Source organism: Phyllosticta citribraziliensis (assembly GCF_038025025.1).
Source record: "Phyllosticta citribraziliensis strain CPC 17464 chromosome Unknown J3D65scaffold_4, whole genome shotgun sequence".
Taxonomy (NCBI): Eukaryota; Fungi; Ascomycota; class Dothideomycetes; order Botryosphaeriales; family Phyllostictaceae; genus Phyllosticta; species Phyllosticta citribraziliensis.
The window spans coordinates 673,380-686,023 of record NW_027117341.1 but is presented as its reverse complement, the minus strand read 5'-3'; the positions used below and the strand labels follow the sequence as shown (position 1 = coordinate 686,023).

The 12,644-nt window shown below is 53.3% G+C and overlaps 6 protein-coding genes across 6 annotated transcripts; 1 reads left to right on the top strand and 5 right to left on the bottom strand.

Annotated features, from left to right (window-relative positions):
- Positions 1–74: 74 nt before the first annotated feature.
- Positions 75–1,827, bottom strand: J3D65DRAFT_618802 (chaperonin 10-like protein). Its single transcript, XM_066799682.1, has 4 exons — positions 1,647–1,827; positions 1,473–1,595; positions 655–1,377; positions 75–605 (listed from the first exon to the last, which is right to left on the bottom strand). The coding sequence occupies exons 1-4, from the start codon at positions 1,671–1,673 to the stop codon at positions 369–371; spliced, it is 1,110 nt and encodes a 369-aa protein (XP_066656763.1). The 5' UTR covers positions 1,674–1,827; the 3' UTR covers positions 75–368.
- Positions 1,828–2,083: 256 nt separating this feature from the next.
- Positions 2,084–3,039, top strand: J3D65DRAFT_666203 (uncharacterized protein; the record flags this gene model as incomplete). Its single annotated transcript, XM_066802903.1, has 3 exons — positions 2,084–2,732; positions 2,807–2,895; positions 2,956–3,039. The coding sequence occupies 3 exons, from the start codon at positions 2,084–2,086 to the stop codon at positions 3,037–3,039; spliced, it is 822 nt and encodes a 273-aa protein (XP_066656762.1).
- A 320-nt stretch (positions 3,040–3,359) lies between these two features.
- J3D65DRAFT_281461 (uncharacterized protein) lies at positions 3,360–4,179 on the bottom strand. Its single transcript, XM_066795079.1, has one exon. The coding sequence runs from the start codon at positions 4,037–4,039 to the stop codon at positions 3,413–3,415; it is 627 nt and encodes a 208-aa protein (XP_066656761.1). The 5' UTR covers positions 4,040–4,179; the 3' UTR covers positions 3,360–3,412.
- A 661-nt stretch (positions 4,180–4,840) lies between these two features.
- J3D65DRAFT_281444 (uncharacterized protein) lies at positions 4,841–6,145 on the bottom strand. Its single transcript, XM_066795078.1, has 3 exons — positions 5,719–6,145; positions 5,270–5,662; positions 4,841–5,175 (listed from the first exon to the last, which is right to left on the bottom strand). Exons 1-3 carry the CDS (start codon positions 5,913–5,915, stop codon positions 4,884–4,886), a joined length of 882 nt encoding a protein of 293 aa, XP_066656760.1. The 5' UTR covers positions 5,916–6,145; the 3' UTR covers positions 4,841–4,883.
- Positions 6,146–7,793: 1,648 nt separating this feature from the next.
- J3D65DRAFT_281403 (uncharacterized protein) lies at positions 7,794–10,206 on the bottom strand. The gene is made up of 4 exons (XM_066795077.1): positions 9,974–10,206; positions 9,322–9,848; positions 8,998–9,266; positions 7,794–8,939 (listed from the first exon to the last, which is right to left on the bottom strand). The coding sequence occupies exons 1-4, from the start codon at positions 10,097–10,099 to the stop codon at positions 8,026–8,028; spliced, it is 1,836 nt and encodes a 611-aa protein (XP_066656759.1). The 5' UTR covers positions 10,100–10,206; the 3' UTR covers positions 7,794–8,025.
- A 1,574-nt stretch (positions 10,207–11,780) lies between these two features.
- J3D65DRAFT_535118 (uncharacterized protein) lies at positions 11,781–12,611 on the bottom strand (the record flags this gene model as incomplete). The annotated part of the gene is made up of 1 exon (XM_066796703.1): positions 11,781–12,611. A coding segment is annotated over one exon (831 nt), but the record flags the coding sequence as incomplete, so codon positions are not given.
- Between the last annotated feature and the right edge of the window lie 33 nt (positions 12,612–12,644).

The following is a 12,644-nucleotide window of genomic DNA, read 5'->3' as shown; positions in this document are numbered from 1 at the left end:
AAAACAAGCTTTGTGGGATTGTCAGGAACGAGGCGTCGTTCTGTCGGCAAAACTGCCGCCTCGCATTCGCCAATGCATCAAGTGTGATTGGATGACATTCGCAATCATGTATCACGCTTTAGCATCGATCCAGAGCTGAATATGCGATACCATGAGCTTTGGGACGTCACTGTCTTTTGATCGTCGACGAAAAGGCCAGTGTTTGTTTGCTTTCCAATCTTTCGGTAAGCAAGTAAGCAAGCACTCTTCCCAGGTAACGCGCACACTCTCTGCAGGAATGAGCAGGGAGTTCCGTTTCTCATGCTCTCAAATGATTTCGCTCGCAAACGAAGCTCGTACTTCTGAAACCTCCAACACTCTACCCCTGGTTACTCCTGAACACCTTGGATGACAACTTTAAAGACACCTTCCTTGGCAGCTTTTACCAACTCAAAAGCTTGCTCCGCTTCCTCAAACTTGAACCTGTTGGTGACGAGCTCTTTCACCTTAACCTTTCCAGACGCTACTAGATCTACCGCAGCCGGGTAAACGCCAGTGGTGTACCGGATGGACCCTTTGATGTTCAGAGCGCGGATACAAGCAGTCGTAATGGGAAAGAGAACATTCTGCGGTTGGGTCAGCCTAGAATAGTCACGGGGGTTTCAAGAAACTGACCTCTTTCCCCATTCCAGCCTGGACATAGGTGCCGCCCTTCTTGGCCGCATAGACGCCAGTCTGAATACACGGCTCAGCGCCAGTACATTCCAACACCACATCCGGGCCTTCTCCCAAACCGGCCGCCTCCTTCAGCTTGGCTGCGGAAAGCTCCGCCTTCTCTATCGGCTCTTTGCCCTCTGCTTCGACCTTTGGCGGCGCCAACGTCTCACTGCCGGCAAACTGCTTTGCAAAATCCATGCGTGCCTGCGACAAATCTACACCAACGACCTTGGCCGCGCCATAAGCTTTTGCGACTGCCTGGCACAGCACACCGATGGGGCCGCAGCCAAATACAAGGACCGACTTGCCCGCGACGTTACCAGCGAGCTTCATGATCTGGACAGCAACGGCGACGGGTTCGACCAGCGCGGCCTCTTCCAGGTCAACGTGGTCGGGCACCTTGTAGCAGTAGTCGCCGGCCACAGAGTAGTACTTTTGCAAAGTGCCGTCCCACGGCGGGGTGGCGGCGAAGACGGTGTCGGCGCACAGGTTGTACGCGCCGTCGCGGCAAAAGTCGCAGTGCCGGCAGGGCACGCCCGGCTCAATGGCGACCCGGTCGCCCGGCTTGAGGTGCTTGACTGCAGGGCCGGTCTTGACCACGACGCCGCTAGACTCGTGGCCTAGGATGATGGGAGAAGTCAGGACAAAGTCGCCAATGCGGCCGCGTTGCCAATAGTGGACCTGGGATTCTCCATCAGCGACTATTCTCCTGCGCCTTCCAATAGTTTGTTGATTTGTTCTCCAAGAGGAAGCAATATATCAATGGATGGTCATACATCACTGCCGCAGATGCCCGTGTGCGCTACATGGACGAGGACATCATGTGGGGAGCGAAATTCAGGAACTGGTCGGTTTTCAATCTTGACGTCTTTGATAGCGCGTAGGACGAAGGCCGGATTCTGCAAAAGAATTAGAGATTAATAGTGACAGCAAATATTGTGGTGGTGTACCGGTCCCTGAACAGTTTGAGTGGCCATTCTCACAGTCAATTGGGAAAAGGTGGTCACAATCCCAACCCAGAATGTGTGAATTTGTTCTTTATAAGGGGACAACTGAATAAACAAAAGAAAAGGCTGCACTTGGTGGTCAGTAGAGGCCGGATTACCTTCCTGGGGCAAGCGGGGTGTGGTGGTGAAGCGGGGCAAGTGACGCGGTGCAAAAGCGGGGGATCGTCAGTCGCCCTCACCTCCAACGACAGGTGGGGCAACTCGTCGTCACAACTGTCAGGTTTACCGGTCCGGCCAGCCACAACGTCCTCGTCATTGTTTACTTGGCTTCTTTCCCCTAATCCTTCCAAACTTTTTCCTCTCACCCCGCGAAACAACTGCTCCTCATCTTGTCTACCAGTTCAGCTTCAATTGTCAACTGCATCCCATCACTGCCCATCATGGTTCTCGCTCCTCACCCCGATCCCGCTGCTCCAGTCCTCTCCCATTTCTCCCTCAAAGGCAAGGTCGCCGCTGTAACGGGCGGCGTGCGCGGCATTGGTTTGGCCGTCTCGACCGCACTGGCCGAAGCCGGTGCCCACGTTGCCATCATTTACACCTCGAGCAAGAACGCAAACGAGGTGGCCGAGTCGTTGGCGCAAAAGACAGGCGTCACGACGCGCGCCTACCAATCTTCCGTGCAAGAGCGAGCTACCATCACGGCAACGCTGGAGCAGGTGGCCAAGGACTTTGGACGGCTGGATATTGTGGTCGCCAACGCAGGCATTGCCGCACACCAGCCCGCCGAAGAAGAGAGCGAGCAATCGTGGTCCAAGATGATGGGCGTCAACCTCGACGGCGCCATGTGGACGGCCCAAGCGGCTGCCAACATCTTCAAGAAGGCCAAAGCCGCTGGTACCCTGGAGGGTGGCAGCGGGAACATCATCTTCACCGCAAGCGTGTCGGCCATTCTGGTCAACATTCCCCAGAAGCAGGCTGCTTACAATGCGAGCAAAGCGGCAGTGGTGCACCTGTGCAAGAGCTTGAGTGTCGAGTGGGTCGACTTTGCGCGTGTGAACGCCATCAGCCCCGGCTTCATCGACACAGATAGTAAGTCTATTTTCTCCACCGTTCTCACTCGGCCAATGAGAGGAGACAAAGAACGAAAAGCTGACCCTGGACAGTGCTCTCTGTCCACCCCAACGAATGGCGCCGGAAGTGGTACGACATGGTTCCGGGCGGGCGATTCAGCGATCCCAATGAGCTCAAGGGCGTAAGTTCCCACTGGCCTCTTTCGGTCCGGCGATCCTTCTAACTTTTGTTCCTCCCTCAGGCATACGTCTTCTTGGCCAGCAATGCCAGCAGCTACATGACGGGCGCTAACCTCGTCATTGACGGCGGCTACACCCTCCCTTGAGGTATCTTTCCTTTTGCGAACTTTGATACCTTTCGTGTATGGCCAAAGTACAGCGTCACTTCATGTTGGGTAATTGAATGCGTTTTACAAACTATGATTCGGCCTTGTGACATTCAAACGCTACTTTTTTCAACAACGAGTAATCAGAGCAGGCAAAGACATCAAAAGAGCAGGACAATCATGAGCTTGAGCGTGCCAGCTCGGAACATTTGTACATTGATCATCGCGAATGAACAAGACACTAGCCTGCTTTTGACTTTCTGTTGATCCTGCCTACATTTAGGATGTCTCCTTTGCTTCTAGCTCACTTCTCTAGATCGTCTCAGCCTCTGAATTTACACAGAGCAAAAGGGTGCAGCACGCCATTTGAAAACTACAGGCTGACAGAAATAAGCAGGTATGCAGCAGGAGAATTCATGATCGCGAAGAAAGAGAAAACCTGTTGTGGCTCGAAATCGGAAGCAGAACAGCCTGGGTGGCCGGTTGGCATGGGCGAATTTAACGCAAGTGGATGTCCCCATACTACCGGCGCAACAGTCAACCAACTGCCGGCCTGAATGCTGGTAAGGCTAGCACTTTGGTTCATGAACGGCAGATTGTTCGCGAATTCTGCTTCGATCGCTGGTTGATTTCTCACGCCGGTTGAATGTGCTGGAACTTGCTGGGAATCGATTCTGATGGAATCGAACTCAGTATTCCGCCGGTCTCGCTGTTTGCACCGTCCGCTGCTTCTGGTGTTTTCCTGCTCTTTTGCTTCGTTCTTGAGTCGAGGGGAACAACCCAAATGATCCATCATCCAGTGGTCCTCAATATGACACCGCCTGCTTTCTCTTCCTAGGCCTTGGTGTTTCGAAATGCAGTGGATATTGCAAACATTGCATCTTCTCCGAACCACACTTTCGAAGCGAACAGTCGTCACCGACCAACTAGCAAGCCTCTCACATCGCCAGCCAGCCAGCCATCCAGCGCGGCTCACGCAAGAACCTACCTCACCTAACATTCGCGACCCAACAGTCCGGCTCCCACACCTTCCTGCCACAGCTCCAATCAAATCCACCCGTCCACCACCTCTCCAGCGCCAAAGCGCAGCCACACAACAACATGCATCATCGCGACAACCCTACCCAAGCCCTCGGTACCTACAGCCCCAGCGCTGCACGCCGGCCAAAGCATGCGTTGTAAGAAAGTGCCTGCCCCTCCACTGCCTGGAGCCAATCGGGGCCAGCCACGCCCGTGTCGCACTCGCTTCGCGCCGCGGGCGAACTGCCTGCCAGGCAGCCTCAACGCGCGACGGCGCGAGGCGTTTGGCGCGGGAGAGGGGAAAATTGACATGGGGTTGAGAAGGTGGTGAGGATGTGCTGGCGTGGCGTGGCGGTGCGGTGGGTTGGTGGTCGTGGTGTGTGGGGCTGTTGGCTGGTACCTACCAGCTACGTAGCTGGCCATGACGTGCATATTGTCGCCGGCGTGAGCCGTTGCTGAATGGACTGGATTGTCCCTGCTGGCTGGCTGCGCGCTGTGAGACGTGCTACAAGCTCAAAATGGACCACCGCTTGCGAGCGAGATGTTCTCACTGTTGGCCTTTACGATGAGCAAAGCATTATGGCTCATCACATCGCGCAGCACTTTCTTTTGAGGACGGGATACTAACTCTGCAGTATGATTAGAGCGGTATTTGGGTATATTTACTTGATGCAAATATATGTATATGTGTCGGAACAAGAGCCAGCTTCGGCAAGATTTCCACCAATGCAATGCTAACCCACTCTGCCTGCGCATGAACTCCACGCCTTCGTCTCGTCTATCTACCTGGGCCTGGGCCTGGCAGCGAACGTGACTTGAAGCTTTCAAATGCCCTCCTGACTTCTTCGGTGGGTGCGCCTGGATAGTTCTCCTCGATCCAGTCCAGGACATGCTTCTCGCACGCTTCGATCCCCGTCCAGTCTGCGGAAGGTATTCAGATCAGCTGGGGCCGCTCCATCAGCCGAATGGAGACAGTACGTACAGTGAACCGGAATCTCTTTATCTGGCCAGTTGTCCCCAAACAAATTCTTCCAGATGCTTTTCCATTTAGCCTCTGTCGATTGCCCCGTCATCCTCTTCGGGATCCGTGTGTCGTGGATCTTCACAAGGTGGTCTCTGGTACACCGCAAGAACGACTCAGTAAGTGTGGGAGGACATCAAAGAAAAGGGTGGCGAGAATCGGGGGGTCTGGGAAGAATTTTTAACTCACTTCAGCCTCGATATATCTAGGAAAGCCCGTCCGCGACATGCCGATGATCTGTGTTCTGCATGTGGCGCTCTCAGATAATAGGGGCAACTGATGCGAAGGGCGGGTCCTTCCATTGGTGACTCCGCTTCTTCGTCTGGCTCCTCGGTCCGATCCGATATTATTTCTCCCTGCCTTTGAAGAAGCTTTGGAAGAGCAGACGGGTAATTTGGCTCGAAAGTGACCTCCGTCGATGGGATATATACCGGTCGCCCAACATCTTGAACTGCGTTGGCATTATGAACAGACCCATGATGCACTCGGCCGGCACCAATTGAAGAAAAATGCTGTTCTCTGGGCGCTTGATGAGGAGGAGGAGCTGGCCATGCTTGTTGTTGTTGGTGGGTTGGAATACCCCTGGAGCGTGTTAGCAGTGTCACAAGCGCTGTGACGGCCAACATCTCGGAACCTACATGAGAGGAGCGGCGGCGGCCTCGAAGCTCCTGGACGATCCATTGAACGGCTGCTCCCAATTCGCATCCTGGCTGAAAGGTTGTCCGTAAGTTACTGAATTGAAAGCAGGTTCATTCTGAGGAGGATGACTCTGCACAGCAGCTGCTGACGGATATTGATTATTGTAGTACTGATGGTTCCACGCTGCGTTTTCCATGTTGCTGCCGTCCGGGATCGCCGCGCTACGGGACGAGCCTGACAAAGTAGCCGGCGGCGAACGAATCGTAGCTTTTGGGCTTTTGGTCGCAAAAATAGCTTTTGCTGACGTTCATTAGAGATTAATCGTTGGGCCTGGCTGGACCGGCGGCAGAGCGCGTCTAAGGATCAGGCACTGGAACCAAAAACCTGAGTACAACGCGCCTTTATTGAGCAACCAGAGAAAGGGCATTTCAGCCACTCATGCGAGGCCAACGGTTTCTCCTTATAAGGCGTTGAGGCGAGCGGGCAGAGTCGCTGCATCATCGGCATCCAACGACGTGGAGGGCGGCGCTGGGCCAATTTCTTGCAGACAGAGAGACGGTTTCACGCACAAAGACGGTTGACCGGCGCCCGCCCACCCCCATCCAAGAAGCAGGTCGACCAGGACGTCAGCAGCACGTCGGGTGTGTGCCGGCTGTATGGGTATTAAGAAAGACAGGGCGGTCAACAAGAGGGTCGTGTCAGGGCTGAAGTTCGCTCTTGCTGCTGCTACGCCGCAGCAGTCAACCACACACCCCGATCGACATTGCGCCGCGGGCCCGCTCGACTCTTACGCCGTACCGCCAGCGGCGAAGCGCGCAATCGCGTAATACGGAGACGGCTCAGCCGCGCGCAGTCGAAAACGTCGTCGCTGCTATCTGAACGCCTCCGTCAGCTTGACCTGGGCGATGCGCATTTCCCGGTTTTTCGGTTCAGCATCAGAGGCTCTGATCCTCCTCGGTTCTCCCCGGTCATGAGCTCCTGATGATTGGCTGCCCTCGCTGTCTCTACATCTGGAGGCATGCTGGCCAGTTCGAGCGGCCGAGTAAGGCGGTGAATTACAGGCGTTTGTCGAGACATGGCGTCTGGTCGAAGTTTCGGTCGGCGGCCTCCGTTAAAAGTAGATGCGCACAGTCTTGCAGTTGCCTGGCCTGCGATGGCGCATATCCAAAGTGTCGGTACTTTGTAAGGCTTTGTGCGCATGTGCGCGTGGTGTTTGACAGTCCGCACCTTTTTGCGCAGGGCCATCGTCCCAGGCAAATGTTTAGCTCCCAAAGAAATACGCGGAGCAAAGCAGACTTAGAAACTTAGCTGGATATCAGACCAAATAATGAAAGAATAAGTACATATGAATAGCTGCATCCAGTGTATTCCAAAAACAGCACCACTGATTCCATTACCTTCTTGTTTGCAACGCCTTCGAAGCACTTTCTCAAATTCACCATGTCACCACTCCCACGCATGTATCTGGCCCCAGTCGACTCAGATAATGCCAGTTACTACTGCTGCCGCTGCAATTTCGGTCCCATGATGATCGCCCTCTATCCCGCCTGTATCAACTGCAGTCATGTCCGAGACAGCAGCTGTGTAACAAGAGCAACCGCTGCAAATCATCGACTAGAAAATGAAGGAAAGGTCTCGCTCAAGCACGGATGTGGGAGACACAGCGTTGGTTCCTCCTGGTACGTATCGCTCGATGACGTTGAGAGTGGATACACTGTTCTGAAATTTGACCAAGAGACAGATTTGGATGGTATTATTCAAAGAAGCGACGATATGGATTTCTCGGTGGTCAAATTGAGCTTTGAAAACTGGAGGCGTTCACTGCTCGTGCATGGCTTGTGAAGCCTGAATCAAGGATATCTCAAACCCAGCGTACAGACAGGACAAAAAGATGGGAACACCTCATCAGTGGCTTGTTTCAGTAGCAGCGCTGGAAAATTGTGGGAATATGTTTTGCAAAACGAAGCATTATGGGTATCAATTTTGAGTATGTCCCCTTTTCGAATCTCAAAGCCGTGTCGTGCGTGACCATTTTTTGGGTGTCGGAAATGGTGTGAAGAGATTCAGCAGACCTGAAGGATGCGATCACAGTATGTGGCGAAAGAAATGATAATCCCTGGTCTAGCTGCAGTGGAGGACGGAGGCTCCATAAACGCAAGTAGAGAGGTGATAACAGCTCCCTAGCATCATACGTGGCGGTGAACGACTGCTCCCAGATGTAGCAGCGGTACCACGAAGATCTTCCAGTAATTTGTCAAAGACAGGAGACCGATCCAACGAAACAGGAATTAGATTGCTATCTCTCATTAGATATCTCTCCAGCTACCAGCTGTGACGTCGTTCTTGCCATAAAGACTTGGGCCAGGATCGAAAGGAGATATGGACTCCGAGATGCTGTACAAGCCGCTGGTTGAGCCTACACTTGGGCCTGGGCCATTAAGTTCACCAGAAGTCGCTTGGCTGATGTTTTGTGTGGTATATTCAGGAAACTGTGGCGGCAGCCTTCTGGTGAATTCAGGGAAGAGACTGCTGAAAGGGTTTTGGTATGAGCCACAGTCGCCAAAATCCCACAGAAATTCAGTCTCAGTCGGTTCCAGCGAGTCCGAGTCTTTCAGGAGTTGAGCCTCTGCTTCTGGGTCGTCCGGGGGAGTTATTGGCGCGTCTCTGCTGTTATCAAGGCCTGTCGTCCCTGAGGCTGAATTCAAGAATTGATTTTGCATATGGGTCCTCATGGGGTCAACCCAATCATAAGTGACTCCATCTCCTGCAAGAGAGACACCGTTGACTGTAAAAGGCTGTGGCGCAAGATCAACCGGAGCAGTGTTCAACTCAGGCGCCGACTCTAATCGAATTTTCTCAGCCTCCGGCGTTTGGTCTGCTGTTGGTAATCCGTCAGAAGCTCGATAGGTCTCTTGCCCTATTGCCTCCGATCTGGGTCCCACAGAAGGCCGCGTCTGATCCGCTGTTCTGTCTTCGAAAGGCGCCGGATTCTGGATTGGTCCTAGAGCATCTGAAACGAATGCCGTGAAGAGCTGCTCTCGTGCGTTTCTGATTATATCAGGGAGTTGGTTCCTTAGAGTCTGCTCAATCGCTTGCATTTCTCTGCTCAAGGTGTCCTCAAGCGTCTGGCGGACAACCCGTGGCAGTTCGTCCTGCAAAGTTTGTTCCCAGCGAGAGAAGTCCATGGAGCGTGGACCAGGTGTATCTTCGGAGTCTTGGTCTAGAATTGAGATCAGCTTTGACTCTATCAATAAGTCGACTGTCGTGATGGAACCTACATGGCGATGGTATATCAATATCATTAGGAAACAAGATGCGATAGACCGCCCTCCATTTATCTTCTTCGGTATTCACACCTGCAACCCTTCTCTTGCTCTTCAATTGCCGTTCCTGGTCCAGTCCAAAGCCCTCTATGTTCTGACGATGTAACACTTCCAGGCACCTCACGGGCTGGTTGATGTGTGTATCCAGGCCATCCTGGCTTTCGAACTGTGAGTAGCATCGTGGGCAAACAATCGGGCGTCTGTGATTTCGATAGAGATGTTCCCTGGAGCAGATCAGAACAACGTCTGCGCGAAGATTGCATAGGTGGGTATACGAACTTCAATCGCGACACGCTGGAAAAGCCAGGATGCACGCATGATGCTGCCTTGGGCGTTCCTCCTGATCTTTTGTAATATGGGCATGCAAGCTTTCTGTCAATGGCTTCAGTGGTCGGAATATCCAGAGATTGGTCATCACGACGTTTCTTGCCGCCCGATCCGTCTTCTTCGTCATCGTTTCGGCGTTTTTGGCCCTTTGAAGGTTCCCTTCCACGTTTATTGCTTGCTGTAGAAGTTGACGGAATCCGGGCCCTGTTATTTCCCGACGCAGGTGGCTGAGGCGTCGAGCCGCGAGAAGTTGCGAATTTCTGCCATGATTCGAGGGGAAACCGAAGTGCGGAAGTCTCCGATTCGTCGGGGTACCCATAATCTGTTCTCGGCTTGATAGGCGAGCGGTCTGAATTCGATTCGCAAGAAGATGGACTGTCCGCTTCTGAGGTCTCCTCAGAGAAGTCTTCACACTCTAGCTGACTTTCTCCTTGGAGTATGTCGGTCTGAAAATCTGTCATGATACATCCGGCGATCTCCTTTGTACAGATTTTCAGTGATTGATGCGCGTGGGGGCGTGAAAGGTAACGTCCACCGGGGGGATCCGTTGGGGAAGCTTTTTTAGCAGTCTCCCAATCTGTATGGGACATCGGAGCAGTCGTACCGTAAGCCACAGTACTCCCGCCATATTGGGTCGCTTGAATCGAGGATTTTCCAGAGCATTTTGTTGGAAGCAAATCGCCGTAAGTCTCTTTGGGGTCTGCTGCGGGTGATTTCCCGCTCGAAGCATTTTTGCTTCTAATTTCCTTTGGCCTTTGCTGGTCTGATGGAGAAGGCCCGGCCCGTGGCCGAGCTTGGGAACTTTGCACCAGTGGGTAAGACCATGTCGCGCGATATTGCATCAGCGGGGCTCGTGGTGAAGGCGAGTCTTCGACTCGAGCAAGTCTGTGGAGATTGAGATCCCTAGTTCCAGCAACGCTCGAGTTGGCCGGATTTGTTGCGCGCATGCCACTGTCAGGATCGTTCGTAGCATTGGTTGAATCAGACTTTTGTCTTTCCAGCTGCAATGCTGGCGGCGGTGTTCCTTTGGGAATTTCCGGATGGATCTTATCCTGTGGTGAGAGTGTTGTCCCGGTTTCTAGCGACCAGAATTTGGGCGACGGCTCAGGATCTCTTAGGGGCTGCATCCAAATATCTGCGTCTTCGATGATCTCAACAACAGGAGGCGAGGCAGCTTCGGGTGACTCTTTGTCTCTTTTGTCTCGATCGAGGTTCTTTCCGACCACGATTAGGCCAAAGGATCCTGATTCATTTCCAGCCGCGGACAAGGACCCTTCACGCACCCCGTCGCTCTGTTCGTGCAGCTCGTCTGTGGACAGATGGAGCTTGAACTTTACGGCAGACGTTCTGCGGCTCATCTCCGGTGTTGGTTTGGGAGAAACCCCAGTCTCCGGCGGAGGCTGACTTCTGGACTCGCGAGTTGTCGTCGATCGTTTTGAATGTGGCATTTTTTAATGTGGTGGGAAATGATTGAGGGTGCTACTACAAAGGCTTTGCACAAAAGGCCGCCACTGGGAAGTGGCGAGAGAAACGAATTGACGAGACGGGGAAGGAAGGCCAAGCAGGGGATGGGAGGCTCATAGCCTTAAGGAAAAGCGAAATCTTTCCGTCCAAAACGCAGTTGCGCACAAACCCCTGTTGTCCATTTGGGAAATCACTGCCGGCACGTCAGCCTCAGCCCCCCACCCACTTGCGCCTCACCAACCAGGCAGAGCTACCTCTTCACCCAATAAATCAGCAGGAAACACTGCCCTATTACTTTACCGTAATCGCAGGCATGGCACAATACCAGGACTGCGAACATGGCCCCTGTGCGTTGTCAGTCCCGATTGAGGCTCACAGCCTTGCGAAAACACTAAAGAAGAGATATGCCGCGCGTGCATCAGGAGAAAGGACGAAGGGCGAGCATTGAATTATGAAGTTGAGCTGCTCGGGCTAACGAGCCGCTCGGCTTGAGACAAGAAGAAGTCTACTTTCGGGCTGTTTTCAAGTCTATACCGTACTGGACGACGTTAAGCATATGACTGTTTCCAATCCGTTTGGAACGTCGTGCCAAATTCATAGTGGCCTTGAGGAGACGTCAAATCCAATACTGCAGAGTCCCAGGTTGATAGTTGGATATCAAATTACGTACGGAGACGAGCCTGAGCTCGTAGGAGACATCCTGACGATGTGGTCGCTGGTGGCGGCCAGTCCCGACTCGAATGCCCCCACATCAGATCCTTGTGGCTTTTGGGGGTGGTCTTGGCCTTGTTGATGGACCGTCCGTAGCGTACGTTTGCCGCACTAGAATGGGACCTCTTTCAAAACAAGGCAACCGGGCGTTGAATATTGTTGCCTCAACTTATTGACAGCCACTCATTTACAGCGGCCTGGATTTTCGTTCAGGGAGTATCCTCATTGACATCCCCAACATTGAGCGTGAACCAACATTCGGTACAGCAGTCATTCCGCAAGCCTTCAGCGTAAGCCTCGAGGAACCGCGCGCCGACATATGATGTTCTCTCAATCATGTCGAGAAGGGAGTAGAACTCCGGGAGCGTTCGGCGCGGTGGCCTTCTGGACGTCTCGTCAATCTGGCTGACATTGTCCATTTCTGGCGTCATTGGTGCTTTTGGTCCAGAATTACTTGATGGCGGTGTTTGCGCCAGGAGACCGGGCGACCCCGTTGAAATTCCAGAGGACAGATCTGGCCCCGGTTGCGAGGAGACTGGCGGTGTTGGCAAATGGTTATTTCTTCCAATCTCCTCCAGCGACTTCTTCGAATTGTGAGGGGACAGAGGAAAGTCTTGGGCAGGCTGGCTAGGATCAAGTTGCGACGATCCAGGTGGAGTCGGCAGGTCCTCCACTTCAAGGGGCCTGCTTAGAGAGAGTTGTGAGTCAGGGGATTGCTTGACAGATGGAGCATCCGTTGGACCCGACGACTCGTGAGGTTCTACTACGTCGTCCGGGCCAAGGCTGTAGTGCAGGATATCCAACATTCGCTGCCACATGTTGAACGAGGCCTCCGTCAGGTCTTCCCCTTTGGCGACCAGCAACATCACCGAGGAAAAATCGGACATACCCTCAAAAGGGTAGAATGGACTTTCCTGGCTGTGCTTCCCACCCGGCACCTGGTCAAGCTCCTCGATGAACGGCTCGTAAATTCCTAGTCGGAAATTCACCTCCCACGTCATCTCTTGATTGCGCTCCAATTGGGCCACGGGCATCTTGCCCTTTTCCCAAGACAGTCTCTCAGCGACCAAAAACAGTTTCCGCCGGTGCGGTAAGGGAGG

What these genes read in the sequence shown, in the direction of transcription:
- J3D65DRAFT_618802 (XM_066799682.1), bottom strand. Translation starts at nt 1,673, where the DNA reads ATGGCCACTCAAACTGTTCAGGGACCG. An exon ending in CTCAAACTGTTCAGGGACCG is followed by an intron (nt 1,596 to 1,646) that starts GTACACCACCAC and finishes ATTCTTTTGCAG; the next exon opens with AATCCGGCCTTCGTCCTACG. An exon ending in AGGCTGGAATGGGGAAAGAG is followed by an intron (nt 606 to 654) that starts GTCAGTTTCTTG and finishes ACCCAACCGCAG; the next exon opens with AATGTTCTCTTTCCCATTAC.
- J3D65DRAFT_281444 (XM_066795078.1), bottom strand. Translation starts at nt 5,915, where the DNA reads ATGGAAAACGCAGCGTGGAACCATCAGTACTACAATAATCAATATCCG. An exon ending in GCCGCCGCCGCTCCTCTCAT is followed by an intron (nt 5,663 to 5,718) that starts GTAGGTTCCGAG and finishes AACACGCTCCAG; the next exon opens with GGGTATTCCAACCCACCAAC. An exon ending in CTAGATATATCGAGGCTGAA is followed by an intron (nt 5,176 to 5,269) that starts GTGAGTTAAAAA and finishes GCGGTGTACCAG; the next exon opens with AGACCACCTTGTGAAGATCC.
- J3D65DRAFT_281403 (XM_066795077.1), bottom strand. Translation starts at nt 10,099, where the DNA reads ATGCTTCGAGCGGGAAATCACCCGCAGCAGACCCCAAAGAGACTTACG. An exon ending in CGGGAGTACTGTGGCTTACG is followed by an intron (nt 9,849 to 9,973) that starts GTACGACTGCTC and finishes ATCTGTACAAAG; the next exon opens with GAGATCGCCGGATGTATCAT. An exon ending in TCCAGCGTGTCGCGATTGAA is followed by an intron (nt 9,267 to 9,321) that starts GTTCGTATACCC and finishes GATCTGCTCCAG; the next exon opens with GGAACATCTCTATCGAAATC.
- J3D65DRAFT_281461 (XM_066795079.1), bottom strand. Translation starts at nt 4,039, where the DNA reads ATGTTAGGTGAGGTAGGTTCTTGCGTGAGCCGCGCTGGATGGCTGGCT.